We start from the raw sequence: 18,641 nt of genomic DNA on the forward strand, positions 1-18,641 counted from the left end.
TTTGGCTAGCTTAGCTATTTTTATTTCCGAACTTGGCACTCTGAATTTACTTTTCTATAAATTAATTGCTAATATTCCCAGAATAATCACAGAAAGACAAATGTATTTCAATTTGGCAAAAAGGGTTGAGGATGCTGGGTAAGCAAAAATACGGAAAACTCTGCTGTGTGTATACCCAAATTAATAATACTCTCCTCCAATCGACACCTATCTTGACTCATGAAGCATCATGAGTCATTACACTGACTTACGTTTTCTTAAACAACTTCTTGTTGTTACCTTCTCGTAATTTGTTACAACTTCTCGTTGTTTTGTTCTTTTAATATTTTTTAAGACTTCTCCTGGCTTTCATTTTTCTCTCTTTTTTACAACTTCTCGTTGCTTCCTTTCTCTCTTTTTTACAATACTTGTGTAAAATTGTCCTTCTCTCATGAGTATGCACACACTACGAAGTGAAGGCTGACAAAACAACTGCCTCTTTTTCAAATACACCTGAGCTGTATCTTTACTGGGGTAGAAGCACAACGACGCACTATAAACAGCAGACTCCCAAATGCCACCCAGCGCACACACCAAATAAAAAAATAATAAAACATCAGAGATTAAAGCAGGCCAATTGCTTCCACCACTGGACAAAAACCTTGTTGATTCATAAAGCCAAATTCCATCAGCTCAAGAAAATAGTGTAACTAAAGCAATAAACCATTCCTGAATTTCATAAATTATAATAATTATCCAAAATTTTATAATGGTTCTGTGCTCTTCAAATAAGGATATTCAGATAGAATAATAAATTATCATGACAAAAATGAAGTTTTAAGAAGAATGTAATATTTTGGTTGGATTTTATTTAAATTTAAAGAAAATAATTATTTTGAAAACGAGGCTATTTTTAGAAAGCTCTGCTATATGAAGGGTTTGGCCGTAACTTTCAGCTCGGAATTAAGGCACTTAACTAACAAAAATATTTACGAAATTAGGTAATTTGTTATACCTTTTGCTAAGGAGCTTAGGGATAAGAATCATTTTTAGCATCGACCTCTTTAATTGAGTTTGGCATAATTAGAAAATTTGGGAAAGGTCTATTGGACAAAAAAAGAGAAAACAGTGTTAAAAGTGGGTAGTTAGGGAAATTTTTAGTTGTTTTTGTAAGACAATCTTGTCAGCTTAGGTCAGAGGCCAATTTGATGTGAAATTCCTAATTTTATATGCCATTAGTAACTAGAGACTAGAATGGCCTGGCTAACAATACCCATAAACAAAACATCATGCAGCAATTTTGAAGCTAAATATAGTGTTTTTATATTTTAATTCACCCTTAAACATTGGTATATTTAGCCTGTAATCAATCCAGGATAATTATACAGTATGTACAGTTTAATTAGCAGCTTATACAGCTAATTATTCAGTAGAAATCTTTTTTGCTTTGATTTCCACACCTTTTTTAAATATTGATCTTCCCATGCCATAGTAATTTGGTACCTGCATGTTGATTTGAAAAAAAAAATTGTTAGTCTTGCTTATACAAGCCTTCCCACAAAATTGGTAAAAATGTTAATGTTTTATCTAGACTTACATAAAAAATGAAGGTTATATACAAGTCAGATAGAACAGACGTTTGTTTATCACAGGAAACTGTTGTGTACGCAAAGGATGTGTTCATGTTTGTTTCAAAAACTGAGGTAGGTATTTATCATCCTACTTTTATATCTCCCACACTATAGTTTATTAATAGTCATTTTCTGTTAAAATGTTGTGTTTATTTCCAATGTGTTGCTATTAATGCGAAAAGAAATTATGCACCTAATCTAAGCAACAAACAAACTATAAAAAATACCTGTGGCTAAGCAGTTTGTGTAAAAAAGTTTTTGTCTTGAATTTCATCCTAAATTATCGTAAAATTTAATGCTCCAGCATCATTTAACCCCTTCCCCTCACACACACTTTCTAGTGAGCCTAGAAAAGCCTGAGGTGCAATTTGTTTAACATACATTTTCATTTTGACCAGCCCTTTTTGTCACCTAAAGCTGACAAACGATCCATGTTTTGTGACTATATTTTAATTGGGTGTCATTTACACATAAAATCTTGTCCATTAGCCTCTAGCCAAAGTTTCCAGTGGGTTAACATCTGACATCAGAATGAGATCATCCTGATTTTAAAGACATGATGAAATCTCATCCTGGAGTCTAAAAATGCCTTTCAATCTATTTGTTTCTGAGATAGCAAAAAAACCTGTTTCATCCCTGTAATGGGATCAGTCATTTTAGGATGAAAATATGTTTATTTCACATTTAATACATCCCTGTTCTGTCCTGCGTGTCAACCTACTCTTATTAAGTGGTTATCATATGAATGCTATATTTTCCTTCTGTAGAAGTTATTTTGCCATGTAATGTTTCAAGTACATTTTTTCAATTTTTTGCAAGTGAGTTTATGCTGTCTTATAAAAAAGTATACGAAAATAAGAATTTTGATTTTCCTTCAAAATTTACAAGGTTTTTCTGTGATGTGGGTAAAATAAAACCAAGACTATCCCTTTTGTGTTGAATTTAAATTTTAATCTTCTTTAAAAAATTGTCTGTAACGTCTTTTATGGTTATTGCATCTGTCATAGATTCGGCCTGCTGTGATCCACTAATTAAAGCATTTAATTTTTTTTAAGTCTGCTTTAAGACAAGTGTTAATTAAACCCAAAGATTTTCTTGTTAGGCATTTACATGGTCCCCAAGTTCCTGTTACCAGAAACAAATAGTGATTAAGTGATGATTTTATTCTTTCTTAAACAATTAGGGATATAAAAAGACTGATTTTTATTTAACATGCAATGGAAAGTTGTTGAATCATGGTGATGTTATCACTTCGTCCTGTATCATTAGATCCCATCTGTCTGTATTAGGAGGAAAAGGAGGCTTTGGCTCCATGCTAAGGGCTCTTGGTGCACGTATTGAGAAAACAACAAATCATGAAGCCTGTAGAGATTTGAGTGGTAGAAGAATGAGAGATGTGAATAATGAAAAACAGTGAGTACAACTTATCTTGGTAATCCCAGACATTGCATTGTTTGCCTGGCTTAGTTTCTTTAATACTTGTGTTCTTTTATTTTAAATGCAGAAATAATGCATGACAATCAAATACCTGTAAATGGGACCTTTTGTTTGGTAGTAGACCTGTTTTGCATGTTTCAAGCTTTTTAATTTTCAGGTTTACAGTCTTGCAGTTTTCACCATTTTCTTTTAACTTATTTTCATGGTCTTAATTGTTTTGGGCTATGAAAGTCATAAATAATAGCAAGTAAAAGTCATTAATTTGTGAGCGCTACTGAAATACTATGTATTAGTGTCACGTGCCACTAGGTAGTACTGGAGCTAGCCTGAAATTTTTAAAAAACAAGAAGATCGAAGCGGCCATCAAGGCGGCAAGAAAAACAAATATTTAAAAAACTCTATCTGGAATTACGTGAACTTTTAATAAAAAGTGAGTATGTCATTGTGAATTTCTTATGAAAATCTTTCAGGTAAGTCCAACTTGTAAAAGTACCTTGGGATCCCTTTAAGAAACAGGTCATACATTGATAGCAGCAATTCATTTTGTTGAAGTATATTCATGTATATATTGTAATGTGTATATGAAACCTGTATAAATATTGCTTTATAATAATAATAATAATAATAATAATAATAGCAAATCTTGGTTCATTTATTTTAATTTTTAGAATTGCTGAATGGTTAAAGGAGAAAGAAACAAAAGATGAAGAACGTGAAAAGAAGCGTCAAGCAAAATTGGAACGTATCTTAAACCCGAAATATACATACGAAGATAAAGGCTATACTTCAAACCTACAGTTAAATGCTGAAAAGGTCGATGAGGCACTGCAGCAAGGTATGCTGTGTGGTTTAAGGCAATGTTCACCTGCAGTGAATATCATTTTGGAGAGAATTCATTCTGGAATATAAAACAGTCTTTTTCGTAATTTTATTTTGTTTATTTTAACCTATGAATTCAAATTAAACAATAGTGGGCATTGAAATTTTATTCTGGATAAATTTGAATTTTTTTTTTCAAGCAGAGGCTCTTAAATAAAACAAAGCAATAAAGGGAAATGAAACATAGAACATATTGGCTTATTAAAGAGGGATATTAATTTTTGATTCTGATGTATGTCCTGTTTAACATTGCTAGTTATATGTTTAACATTTTGCCATCTAATGTCAGTATGGCAAATTCCAGTATCCTAAAAATTCTTTGTTACTTACAGCTTATGATTTGTTTAAAATAAAGGTCATTTCCATGGGCTTGCAAGGGTTCAATAAAGTTTCACTATATTGTTTGTTCTTCGTGTGCATGTCTAGCTCTTCAAAGTCGAAAGGAGAAAACCGGTGAAAAACGAAAAGTTGATGATAGCAAGCAAATAAAGGTCAAGAAAACTCGCTTATGGTGAGCGTTATTTATTTATTATATATTTTATTTTAGACTGATCTTTTTAATTTTTTTCTTGCATCGTGTAATCAGAAACAGAGCTAGCTAAGACACCCCTGATCTTGAAACTTTAAAACTGTATGCCTTATTTTCATATTTTTCACACATGCACAAAAAAGTTTCATCAGCCTATTATGTCTTGAACTGTTAGTACCAATCATAAAATAAGCCAGTTATTTAATCCGGCGCACTGGGACCTTTCTTCTAGTTGCTGTCCAAATAAAGAGATATAATAAAATGAATCTGTATGATGATGTAGCTTCTAAGTTAAATTAATACAAGTCGTGAGGGCATATTGGTGCAATTAGGTTTTTGAAGAAAGTTTTGACTAAAGAATGTGAAATTGGCACGATTTGTTGGCAAAAGGTGTGGTCAGTTAACATAATTAGAAAAATCAATCAATTCCCCACCTAAGCATAAATATGCATAATACAGTCTACAAATCAAACCCTCTATATTCGTACGCATTTTTGGGCCTCAAGTTCTTATAGATTTTTTGTTTGTGAATCTTCATGCTATCCCATTCTTACGTCATCAGTATACCAGTGTCATCAGTGTACCAGTTTGCTTTTTTCCATCTCACCTATCTAATTGATTTATTTATTTTCGATTACTTTATTTATTTATTTGTTTTTGTATAATATGTATAGAAAAAATTTTTTTTACCTAACTTATTACCTATTTTAAAATTTCATTTATTACTATTTTTTGTTTCAGCAGGTCCTACATTGATACCAGGATTGTAAATATTTCTGACGTAGTCAACCTGTAAAATTATAATTGTTATTAATTGTAAACAATACTATCCAGCTATTCAGAATACATTCATTTTTGATGCAAAAACTATGCATGTTTTATTGAAAATAACCAATAAATGATTTTTGGGATTTTTGTCTTTCTTAGTAGCCTTACGTCTTAGTACTTGATTTTGGCAAGGAAAGTTAATTTAAAGAAAATTTGTGTTACGTATACAAGATAATTTTCGTTTTTTTTACACAGAGGACGACACACAAAATAAAGATACGTTGTGCTGAATAAGGAATCTAACATTAAAAAATCTGTCGCTTCTTTAAAAAAATTCTTTGTCTATTTTCAGTTCTTTTTAGTTAACTTTCATACTCTGTAACAAACACGGAGAGGAATCAAGTGGTGACACTCTCCTTCAAGTTGTGTTTTATTGTTTATTTTAGGATGGGTGTTGACGAAGACGAAAGCGAAGACGAAAGTGACCCAGAAAATATTGTGTCGCTGACTGAAGATTCTTCTGCCGAGCAAAGGACGGCTACAACGCCTGACACCACGGAAAAAAAGCACTGTACAAATGGAAATGAAGACATGAAAGCGAATGATAATACTGATAATGGTACGAAAGAAGTCGAATCTGAAAAAAATGGAAAAGGAGTAGAAAGTACAGTTCAGTCATCGGATAATGTGAACAATAGTAGCGATAAACCTGCAGATTTAAAGGATACAACCAAGTCGTCACAGGTAGATGAAAAGCTGACAGAGAAGCCTAAACCAACGCAGGTTGAGGTGAGATCTCTAATTGTGTTTTATTAAATCCTGGTCCAAACTTGCATTAAATTTCTCTTAATTTAACTTTGAGGGAGTTGGGTATTCCTGAAAATATGATTTAAAATACACCAATATTCCTTTACCTTCGAACTTAAATTAACAAAACGAATAAAAGACGTCGGGCTCATCTTTATTCATGTTACTTTCACTAATGATATTCGCAAAGGAGAATTGCTTGAACTGTTTCATTTTTTTAACATGAGACATAAAAGGGAGGCGCTAACAGGGAGTTTTCTTACACAACAAATACCTTTCAGAGAGTCACTTTGCCATCAATATAATATCGTTCAGAGCGAAACGCTTTATAAGCAACGTCTAGCTTAAGTGTAATTTGTATGGCATCCACACTTTTCTTCTAATTTAGAAAAAATCAGAATGTGGAATGGGGACTTTTTTTTCAAATTTTTAAAATGGTTGTTAAGTTGATCATATCCAGTTTTATTGTTGCTAACAAAAAAAACATTAAAAATCAACTTTGAGCTCTCGTTTACGCTACTTTAACCCTTCACCTGCCATTTCTAAGTTGACCGAGTTTGGCACTGCTGGACAGGAAATTTAATCATTTTTTTCGTATGGTCCTACGTTTTGATATCTCAAAATTTAGTGGTCATGAGATACGGTGTCGGTATTTCGACTTTTCTCTGACGTACGTGTACGTCGTTCAGCGTCTAAGGGAGCAATAGGCGCTAACCCGGTTACATGTAAAAGAAAAGCTACCCGAGTTTTTCTCAAGTGAAACTTTCATTCAAGTTATAGTCAGTGAGATTGGGTTTGAAAAGCTTCGTGAAGATTATACATGAAAATACTACTTACACTTACTATGTAAGTTTAATTGACATTTTAAGCAACGCTACTAATTTAGGGAAGTCCCTTGTAAAATACACGTAGTTTAGAATTCTCTTATATATTTAGCCTGAGGCCCTTGATCTGTCTGAATACAATTCGGCTGCTCAGCTTGAAGCAGTGGGTTTGGACAGATTGAAGTCGGCGTTGATGTTTCTTGGTATGAAGTGTGGAGGTACTTTACAAGATCGCGCCAAGAGACTCTTCCTTACTAAAGACACGCCTCTCGACCAGTTGGATTCCTCGTTATTTGCGAAAGTTTCGAAAAAGAAGAAGAAATAAAGACACTGTGCTTGAACAGCTTGAAGATTTGTTTGTTACAGAATTTTGAGTGGTCTAGTACTGATTTGAATATAAAGCGATTTTGTGCATAACATTTTTTTTAAACAAATCGTGTAGTATAACTGGAAACTCGTCGAGTTATTCCATGTGCTAGAGCGTTCCTTAAAATGTTGACTAAATTCTTAGACAAAGTGGGATTTGAAACCATATACTTCCCTGTTCTGAAGTAAACACCATCACACTGGTGGCTTAGAAATAGCTGCTTGTGTCACACATGGCTTGTACATATATGCGAAATTGAGCTTTTGTGGCATTTCTGTGTCCCAGGGTTTCCAGCTTTCAAAAAGGAGAAAATAGTCTGAACTTATTATTTTATACCATCAAGTGAAATTTCGCGGAGTTATTTTTATTGGAATTATTTAACCAATCAAAAAATGCAAAAATATGTGAAACTGACGAAGAAACTGCCGTTTAACACCCTGCTTTTATCAATAAAATTTTTATATGAGGTTTTCACTTCGTTAAAAATATTTGATGTTCAACCCACAACCTTAAAATGATTCTTTTGGAGTCGAAGGGAGAACGGCAACTTTGATTCTTGGGGTGTACCCTGATATGCACATGCGCATTAGAAAAATAATAATTTCTCTGTCGTAGATGGTCCAATCGTTGTTTCGTGAGGTCGCTAACTACTCAACTAGACAACGGCCTTAGTTATCAATCCCATTTTCGTGTTGAACGCTATGTGGAAATGATAGATTCACAGCATGATTAAGGAAGGGGCGCTACAAATTCTTTGTGGATAAGGGCGAAATCCGAATACTCTGAATAAAGTATGTAAAAAATAATTCAATGACAAAGCCGTTTGTACTTCCCTGTAAGAGTAAAGTCAATCAAGGATAAATCTAAAAAAACGTAGATTCTCGTAGTTTGGTAGAAGTTTACAGTTTTAGATCTCAGACTTCTACATGTGAACAGCTGAACATACAAAACTTGTTCTAAGAAGCACTACGAAAATATGACGTTATTAAGCAACAACCTCGTTCTGAGGACTCTTGTTTTTTTCTTTTACGTTGGTGTTAGTAGGCAGGATCGTTTTTTAATCCTGAGCAGCTGGGTGTAAATTTTTTTATTACACAATATAAATTTATTTTCTTTCATCGAGATAAGACGATAGAAAATGCATAAACATCTCAATGTTTAGGAGATAAAAGTTTTATACCTACAAGCTCTGCCAAAATATATCCAGACAAGGTAGAATGTTGGTAATGTCCCTTTCTGTACTTCTTGGAAAAATAGCTCAGAGAAAAGCCCAGCAGATTCAACACTGCAAAACAATTTTTCGCTTGTCGGGTAATTTATGGCAGGGATTGCAAAATTTTTGATAATTTTTAACATAATATCTGATATGTAAATATATACTGCAAATACACTCTCGTCTCCAGAGCCCTTGGAAATAAACCTTGAAAAACGTTTACGATGTTAATGTTAAAAAGCCCTGGGAACGAGAATACTGTAAATGAATTTTTTATTTGAACAAACAGGAAACCATTCATGCGATTTGAGAGTAGAAACTAAAAATATATTGCATACAGGATCTTTTTTATAAATACACTGAAATTCAAAAAAGCTATCTGTATCTTTTTAAAATCCCTATATTGCTCTTAAGACAGTTCTTAATTTCAAATCCGCTATAAACCTCAGATATTCATAACAGATGATTGACAAAAGCCTTATGTTCTTATATGATTTATTCTAAAAAAAGTGTACTGGACTGGTTATTGATAACCCTGTGTATATTGTTATGTCGATACCACGAAGGCGTATGTTGTCTCAGTTGTATAGTACAGCTCGATCAATTGCGCGTCATTTCGCAGGTGTATCAATATTAACAATTTCTTTGATACCATAGAATATAATCTGTGACAGGGTGAAATAAGAATTTACGAAAGAAGTACTCTTTTAGTATCTTTTTTCTTTTTAGTATCTCTTGTTAGTATCGCAAAATACATTGTCAAAAGTTTTTTTATATCTAATGAATGTGAATTTTTTAAGAATCTTGAAGATTCTGATTGAATCACTTGTGATTCGCCTCTATTTTGCTTTTTTCTTTGCCCCCGGTTTTTACGCCTTTATTTATTTTACTTGCGTCAAACAATGTTGACGTCAGCAAAAACTGCGCGACTGCATTCTAGATAAATTGTTTACAAAAAAGTAATTCATTTTAAAGTGTTATTTCTGGTGATTTATCATGCACGGAGAAATTTTATATGCTCTAGTACTTTCATCGTGTTTTGTGTTATGTATTGGTGTTTCACCATGCACGAAATATTTATATGTGACGAATGACTGGCCTGATGGATTTGATGGTTATCTCGTGTTGCCGGTACAAGAAAACAACAAAAGATGGCAGGTGCGAGTTATCTTTAGCCATCCTATCCATACATTAGACGTTCCAAGTGGTGAGGTTTCTAAACGTAATACAACAACATTCGATATTGTTAGTCGAGGTTACCAGTATGTTAAAAAAGGAATGGTATTTAAACTGAAACTGACCGTCCACTTTTCTCGAAATGCGAAAAATAAATTTGAACTTAAGTCTATCACATTTGGTTCATTTTCCTGTAATACAGAAGCTTCACCTATCCCAGTATGTGATGCCATAGTGCAAAAAGTCGACAACTGGCCCGATGGTTTTCGCGGATATTTGACGATACCTGTCACCCGTGACTTGTCTAGTTGGACGATCATACTAACGTTCAGTCATCCCCTTATTACCTTCCATGCGCCTCAAGGTGTAACGACCAACATAGATGCCATGAAATCGTTTCGTATAGTCAGTCAGTCTTATAATGGCAGATTAAAAAATGGTGTAATTTTAAAACTCGAAATTATTGTTCGTTTTTCACGCGATGTAAAGCCGCTTTTTAACATCCAGTCAGTCGGGTTCGAAGGAAATCATATTTGTTCAGGGTATAAAACTCCTTCAGTGATGACAACTACAACCACTTCCGCTTCCTGTCAACCCTACCTTCGATACGTCACTCGTTGGACGACAGGGTATCAATTAGAAATCTTACTACCTGTTACGAGACAGATTCAGAATGGTTGGAAACTAACACTGGTATTTGATAAAGTCACTTCACCTCTAAATGGGTCTCATATAAGTCAAGGAGACATTTTAAGTAACATAAATCACCGGACGTATGTGATAAGAAACAAGTCTTGGAACAAAGTTTTATACGTTGGTACATTTGTTTTCCGTCTTCTAGTTCCCCATGAGATTGGTAAAGCACCCCAAGTAATAAGCATGAAGTTTGACAACCTAATATGTCACGAATATCGTGTGACCACGAATCAACCAATGACAACTCAGTTATTAACGCGGAAACCACAAACTACGATAACAACCAAAACCAAGGAAACTACATATGTAACAAAAACAAAACTTCCACAAAAATCAGGACCAACTACCGTTTCTACCACCGCGACAACGCCCTTACAAGGATGCTCAAATCTTAATCACGTCAATACAACTTGGTTAAGAGGGATGAAGGGTGATTTGATTTTGCCTGTAAAGAAAAACTTAGACGGTTGGAAAATAACCATAACATTCTCATTTCCAATATTCAATTTTCAGGTTTGGCAGGCAAAACTGTCCTGTGATTATAAAAAAAGTATTTGTGTCCTGACAAATCACAACTGGAATAAATACTTATACAAAGGAAGCACCTTTTCATTAGCCTATGTCATCGAATACACTAAGGAATTCCAACATCGTCCGCAACCATTTAAGCAAATCCGTTTTATTGATTCAATGTGTCAAGAAAACCAACCGACATTAAGCACAGTCACAACAACTAATGTTCCAAATACATCGACAAAGACAACGAGAACACAACATTCAAACCCAACAACAATTACAACAACAGAAGCAGCAACTACAACAACCACAACAGGCGGACCAACTACCGTTTCAACCACCGCGACAACGCCCTTACAAGGATGCTCAAATCTTAATCACATCATTACAACTTGGTTAAGAGGGATGAATGGTGATTTGATTTTGCCTGTAAAGAAAAACTTAGACGGTTGGAAAATAACCATAACATTCTCATTTCCAATATTCAATTTTCATGTTTGGCAGGCAAAACTGTCCTGTGATTATAAAAAAAGTATTTGTGTCTTGACAAATCACAACTGGAATAAGTACTTATACAAAGGAACCACCTTTTCATTAGCCTATGTCATCGAATACACTAAGGAAATTCAACATCGTCCGCAACCATTTAAGCAAATCCGTTTTATTGATTCAATGTGTCAAGAAAACCAACCGACATTAAGCGCAGTCACAACAACTAATGTTCCAAATATATCGACAAAGACAACGAGAACACAACATTCAAACACAACAACAATCACAACAACAGAAGAAGTAACTACAACAAACGCAACAGAAACACCAACCGCCATCACAACAACAGAGGCACCAACTACATTAAAGGCAACAGAAGCATCAACCACCATCACAACAACAGAAGAAGTAACAACAACAACTACAACAGAAGCACCAACCACCATCACAACAACAGAAGAAGTAACTACAAGAAACGCAACAGAAACACCAACCGCCATCACAACAACAGAGGCAGCAACTACATCAAACGCAACAGAAGCATCAACCACCATCACAACAACAGAAGAAGCAATTACAGCAAACGCAACTGAAGCACCAACCACCATCACAACAACAGAAGAAGTAACTACAACAACTACAAGAGAAGCACCAACCACCATCACAACAACAGAAGAAGTAACTACAACAAACGCAACAGAAACACCAACCACCATCACAACAACAGAAGAAGTAACTACAACAACTACAAGAGAAGCACCAACCACCATCACAACAACAGAAGAAGTAACTACAACAAACGCAACAGAAGCACCAACCACCATCACAACAACAAAAGAAGTAACTACAACAAACGCAACAGAAACACCAACCCCCATCACAACAACAGAGGCAGCAACTACAACAACTACAACAGAAGCACCAACCACCATCACAACAACAGAGGCAGCAACTACAACAACTACAACAGAAGCACCAACAACAATGACAACAACAGAAGAAAGAACTACAACCAACGCAACAGAAACACCAACCCCCATTACAACAACTACAACAACTACAACAGAAGCACCAACCACCATCACAACAACAGAGGCAGCAACTACAACAAACTCAACAGAAGCACCAACCACCATCACAACAACAGAGGCAGCAACTACAACGCACTCAACAGAAGCACTAACCCCCATCACAACAACAGAAGAAGTAACTACAACAACTACAACAGAAGCACCAACCACCATCACAACAACAGAAGCAGCAACTACAACAAACTTAACAGAAGCACCAACCACCATCACAACAACAGAAGAAGTAACTACAACAACTACAAGAGAAGCACCAACCACCATCACAACAACAGAAGAAGTAACTACAACAAACGCAACAGAAACACCAACCACCATCACAACAACAGAGGCAGCAACTACAACGCACTCAACAGAAGCACTAACCCCCATCACAACAACAGAAGAAGTAACTACAACAACTACAACAGAAGCACCAACCACCATCACAACAACAGAAGCAGCAACTACAACAAACTCAACAGAAGCACCAACCACCATCACAACAACAGAAGAAGTAACTACAACAACTACAACAGAAGCACCAACCACCATCACAACAACAGAAGAAGTAACTACAACAAACGCAACAGAAACACCAACCCCCATCACAACAACAGAGGCAGCAACTACAACAACTACAACAGAAGCACCAACCACCATCACAACAACAGAGGCAGCGACTACAACAACTACAACAGAAGCACCAACAACAATGCCAACAACAGAAGAAAGAACTACAACAACTACAACAGAAGCACCAACCACCATCACAACAACAGAAGAAGTAACTACAACAAACGCAACAGAAACACCAACCCCCATCACAACAACAGGGGCAGCAACTACAACAACTACAACAGAAGCACCAACCACCATCACAACAACAGAAGCAGCAACTACAACAAACTCAACAGAAGCTCCAACCACCATCACAACAACAGAAAAAGTAACTACAACAACTACAACAGAAGAAACAACCACCATCACAACAACAGAAGCAGCAACTACAACAAACTCAACAGAAGCACCAACCACCATCACAACAACAGAAGAAAGATCTACAACAACTACAACAGAAGCACCAACCACCATCACAACAACAGAAGCAGCAACTACAATCAACGCAACAGAAACACCAACCCCCATCACAACAACAGAAGAAGTAACTACAACAAACGCAACAGAAACACCAACCACCATCACAACAACAGAAGCAGCAACTACAACAAACTCAACAGAAGCACCAACCACCATCACAACAACAGAAGAAAGAGCTACAACAACTACAACAGAAGCACCAACAACAATGACAACAACAGAAGAAGTAACTACAACAAACTCAACAGAAGCTCCAACCACCATCACAACAACAGAAGAAGTAACTACAACAACTACAACAGAAGCACCAACCACCATCACAACAACAGAAGAAGTAACTACAACAAACGCAACAGAAACACCAACCCCCATCACAACAACAGAGGCAGCAATTACAACAACTACAACAGAAGCACCAACCACCTTCACAACAACAGAAGCAGCAACTACAACAAACTCAACAGAAGCTCCAACCACCATCACAACAACAGAAGAAGTAACTACAACAACTACAACAGAAGCACCAACCACCATCACAACAACAGAAGCAGCAACTACAACAACTACAACAGAAGCACCAACAACAATGACAACAACAGAAGAAAGAACTACAACCAACGCAACAGAAACACCAACCCCCATTACAACAACTACAACAACTACAACAGAAGCACCAACCACCATCACAACAACAGAGGCAGCAACTACAACAAACTCAACAGAAGCACCAACCACCATCACAACAACAGAGGCAGCAACTACAACGCACTCAACAGAAGCACTAACCCCCATCACAACAACAGAAGAAGTAACTACAACAACTACAACAGAAGCACCAACCACCATCACAACAACAGAAGCAGCAACTACAACAAACTTAACAGAAGCACCAACCACCATCACAACAACAGAAGAAGTAACTACAACAACTACAAGAGAAGCACCAACCACCATCACAACAACAGAAGAAGTAACTACAACAACTACAAGAGAAGCACCAACCACCATCACAACAACAGAGGCAGCAACTACAACGCACTCAACAGAAGCACTAACCCCCATCACAACAACAGAAGAAGTAACTACAACAACTACAACAGAAGCACCAACCACCATCACAACAACAGAAGCAGCAACTACAACAAACTCAACAGAAGCACCAACCACCATCACAACAACAGAAGAAGTAACTACAACAACTACAACAGAAGCACCAACCACCATCACAACAACAGAAGAAGTAACTACAACAAACGCAACAGAAACACCAACCCCCATCACAACAACAGAGGCAGCAACTACAACAACTACAACAGAAGCACCAACCACCATCACAACAACAGAGGCAGCGACTACAACAACTACAACAGAAGCACCAACAACAATGCCAACAACAGAAGAAAGAACTACAACAACTACAACAGAAGCACCAACCACCATCACAACAACAGAAGAAGTAACTACAACAAACGCAACAGAAACACCAACCCCCATCACAACAATAGGGGCAGCAACTACAACAACTACAACAGAAGCACCAACCACCATCACAACAACAGAAGCAGCAACTACAACAAACTCAACAGAAGCTCCAACCACCATCACAACAACAGAAAAAGTAACTACAACAACTACAACAGAAGAAACAACCACCATCACAACAACAGAAGCAGCAACTACAACAAACTCAACAGAAGCACCAACCACCATCACAACAACAGAAGAAAGATCTACAACAACTACAACAGAAGCACCAACCACCATCACAACAACAGAAGCAGCAACTACAATCAACGCAACAGAAACACCAACCCCCATCACAACAACAGAAGAAGTAACTACAACAAACGCAACAGAAACACCAACCACCATCACAACAACAGAAGCAGCAACTACAACAAACTCAACAGAAGCACCAACCACCATCACAACAACAGAAGAAAGAGCTACAACAACTACAACAGAAGCACCAACAACAATGACAACAACAGAAGAAGTAACTACAACAAACTCAACAGAAGCTCCAACCACCATCACAACAACAGAAGAAGTAACTACAACAACTACAACAGAAGCACCAACCACCATCACAACAACAGAAGAAGTAACTACAACAAACGCAACAGAAACACCAACCCCCATCACAACAACAGAGGCAGCAATTACAACAACTACAACAGAAGCACCAACCACCTTCACAACAACAGAAGCAGCAACTACAACAAACTCAACAGAAGCTCCAACCACCATCACAACAACAGAAGAAGTAACTACAACAACTACAACAGAAGCACCAACCACCATCACAACAACAGAAGCAGCAACTACAACAAACTCAACAGAAGCACCAACCACCATCACAACAACAGAAGAAAGAACTACAACAACTGCAACAGAAGCACCAACCACCATCACAACAACAGCAGCAGCAACTACAACCAACGCAACAGAAACACCAACTCCCATCACAACAACAGAAGAAAGAACTACAACAACTACAACAGAAGCACCAACAACAATCACAACAACAGAAGCAGCAACTACAACAAACTCAACAGAAACACCAACCGCCATCACAACAACAGATGAAATAACTACAACAACTACTGGTGTGCCTCCTCTTTGTAAAACTAGATATAATTACGGTGAAGTTTTAAAAAAATCAATTCGTTTTTTTAAAGCGCAAAGAACCGGGGATATTTCAAATGACAATACTATTAAATGGCAATTATCTAGTTTTTTAGGTGATGGAAAGGATGTAGGATTGGATTTGTCAGGTGGTTACTTTGATGGTGGTGGATATGTGAAGTACGGATTCCCATTGGGCGCTTCATTTTCTTTGCTTTCCTGGGGAGTGTTGTCTTTTAAGGAAAGTTACGAAACGTACGATCGCTATAATGATGTTCTTAGCTCCATAAGATGGGCATCTGATTATTTTGTGAAATGTCACACAAGTGGGTACACATTGTATGGTCAAGTTGGGCGTGGAACCACGGAAAAAGGCTTTTGGGGAAGACCAGATGAATTGAAAATTGCTCGTCCAAGTTTTAATATAAACATTGCAAATCCTGGTACAGAGTTGGCTTGTGAAACTGCTGCATTCTTTGCCGCTGCTTCGCTAGTTTTCCTTAAAAACGATCTCTCTTATTCTCAGAGGCTACTGGCCCGCGCTTCTTTCCTTTATGAATTTGGTAATACCTACCGTGAGACGTACCATAACTCTATTCCTGATGCAGCGAACTTTTATCGAAGTCGTTCTGGCTATGGGGATGAGCTAGCATGGTCCGCTCTATGGTTGTATAAAGCAACAAACGATACTGAATATTTATCTGCGGCGGAAAAGCATTATAGCGATTTCCAGTTGAATTCCTTCTCAGAAGAGTTCTCTTGGGATCAGAAGAAAATAGGCGTTAACTTGCTGCTAACTGAACTAACAGGAAAGTACAAATATAAGGCTGTTGTTACGAAATATTGTGATTGGCATGTGAACAAACAAAAGACACCAAAAGGACTTGCCTTTATCGAAGAAAAGAATTCGCTGGGACTGGTTGCCAATACAGCATTTGCATGTCTTCAAGCAGCAAGACTCGGCATAAAACCTTGGAGATACAATCACTTTGCACGGTCACAATTACATTATATGCTTGGGGATACTGGTCGCAGTTTTGTAGTAGGATTCGGAGTAAATCCTCCCCAACAGCCCCATCATAGAGCTAGTTCATGCCCTGATAAGCCTACCGTGTGTAACTGGGATACGTACAACGAAAGGAGACCAAATCACCATGTTTTGGAAGGCGCACTGGTAAGTGGTCCAGATCGAAAAGATCGTTATACCGATTTGCGTTCGGAAGCTATAAAAAACGAAGTTTCAATCGCGAATAATGCAGGTTTCCAATCCGCTATTGCCGGATTGATTGACCTTGCCTTAAAGGGACACTGTTGTTAGATTGTATTCGCCTTATATACGAGTTCCTGTGTTTTAATATGTTAATGTTTGGGGTTATATTTATAAGCGGTGTTATATTTTTGTTACAAAATATTTGTTATTGACTTATGGTAAAAAGTTGTATTGAAAGACTAATTCAAGTCCCAATCCATGTACCTTGAAGTCTTTTATCTCATTTCCAATGCTTTTGGGTTCCAGAAAGCAGGAGCCTCCCCTCTCCCATTACAGTAAAAACATTTTTAACAAGAAAAAAACATTACCAGAAAAGAAAACATTTTATCAAAAAATTGTATCAATTTGTAATTTTGTAACCTTTGTAAATCAACGAAATAGTTCTAGCCGATGCAAATAGACACTTTTCAAAAAGTTTTTTGATGTGCTATAACTTTCTCTTCTGAACAAAAAGTTGATTTATTATTTTCCAACCCAAATCTAAAAGAATACTCGCTAAAGCCAAATCTAAATATTTACGCGCATGCAAAATCGTTATAAATATGTCCCAAATAATAGGTTTTTAAAACTTTAGAATTACACTTCGATTCCATTGCGCGAAAGCTAATAACAAGAAACAGTGCGAATAAGCTGTTGCTGTGCGTTTCTAACAATAATTGTCTTCAAAATTGCCAACTGGGTGTTTTGGATTATACAAATTCATATTGTAGTCACTCAGTGGGAAAATAAGCGAAAAGTATATCCTACAAGAAGACCCATCCACAATGTTGAGGCCTGGGCGTGGCTAGAAGGAAGTATTTTCAACTCAGGATCGTTTTCAAACTCGATATCAGAGTCCGTTGTCCCTTTTCATACCTGAAGGTAAGGTTAATAAGTACAACACTGGTGAGAGACAAAAAGCCATGGGGACGAGGTTGGCGATTTTGACATTTAGACTCCGTACCATTGAGATCTAGCCCTTTTTTTAAGAAAGTCATATAGGAGCGCTTTTTCAAAGTTAGAACACCCTTCCCTAGTCATTCTTGTCCCCAGAGTCTCTTGTCTCGAGCCGTTATAACAGGCCGGTTCTTTCCGTCATCGTCGACAAAAAAATATGGGAGACGATAAGACCGTGATTGAAAAAAAAAAGAAATTGTAAATTTGTAAATGTTGACTAATTTGTGATTGTGATGGGCTGGTTACAATTATTTTTAATAATATAATTTTATTAAAACGAGGCTGGAAATGACTAAAAAATAAGAACGCGAAAAAGGACAATGGG

General features: G+C 36.6%; 2 protein-coding genes across 3 annotated transcripts; both read left to right on the forward strand.

Annotated features, from left to right (window-relative positions):
• The first annotated feature begins 1,370 nt into the window (after positions 1-1,370).
• LOC130657414 (splicing regulator SDE2-like) lies at positions 1,371-7,271 on the forward strand. Its single transcript, XM_057460397.1, has 6 exons — positions 1,371-1,682; positions 2,794-3,023; positions 3,716-3,882; positions 4,353-4,437; positions 5,670-6,012; positions 6,967-7,271. The coding sequence occupies exons 1-6, from the start codon at positions 1,584-1,586 to the stop codon at positions 7,177-7,179; spliced, it is 1,137 nt and encodes a 378-aa protein (XP_057316380.1). The 5' UTR covers positions 1,371-1,583; the 3' UTR covers positions 7,180-7,271.
• Positions 7,272-9,361: 2,090 nt separating this feature from the next.
• On the forward strand, positions 9,362-17,583 carry LOC130657413 (mucin-2-like). 2 transcript variants are annotated; one of them, XM_057460396.1, is made up of 2 exons: positions 9,362-16,091; positions 16,219-16,357. In XM_057460396.1, exons 1-2 carry the CDS (start codon positions 9,431-9,433, stop codon positions 16,224-16,226), a joined length of 6,669 nt encoding a protein of 2,222 aa, XP_057316379.1. In that variant the 5' UTR covers positions 9,362-9,430; the 3' UTR covers positions 16,227-16,357. The 2 variants fall into 2 exon arrangements, with proteins under 2 accessions (XP_057316379.1, XP_057316378.1); XM_057460395.1 differs by having other exon boundaries at positions 9,381-17,583.
• The last annotated feature ends 1,058 nt before the right edge of the window (positions 17,584-18,641 follow it).

Source organism: Hydractinia symbiolongicarpus, chromosome 9, assembly GCF_029227915.1.
Source record: "Hydractinia symbiolongicarpus strain clone_291-10 chromosome 9, HSymV2.1, whole genome shotgun sequence".
Taxonomy (NCBI): domain Eukaryota; kingdom Metazoa; phylum Cnidaria; class Hydrozoa; order Anthoathecata; family Hydractiniidae; genus Hydractinia; species Hydractinia symbiolongicarpus.

Bases quoted from the DNA above. Each gene is read 5' to 3' on its own strand.
- LOC130657414 (XM_057460397.1), top strand. From the start codon at position 1,584: ATGAAGGTTATATACAAGTCAGATAGAACAGACGTTTGTTTATCACAG. The intron at 3,883-4,352 runs GTATGCTGTGTG...GTGCATGTCTAG, and splicing joins CGATGAGGCACTGCAGCAAG to CTCTTCAAAGTCGAAAGGAG. The intron at 6,013-6,966 runs GTGAGATCTCTA...TTATATATTTAG, and splicing joins CTAAACCAACGCAGGTTGAG to CCTGAGGCCCTTGATCTGTC.
- LOC130657413 (XM_057460395.1), top strand. From the start codon at position 9,431: ATGCACGGAGAAATTTTATATGCTCTAGTACTTTCATCGTGTTTTGTG.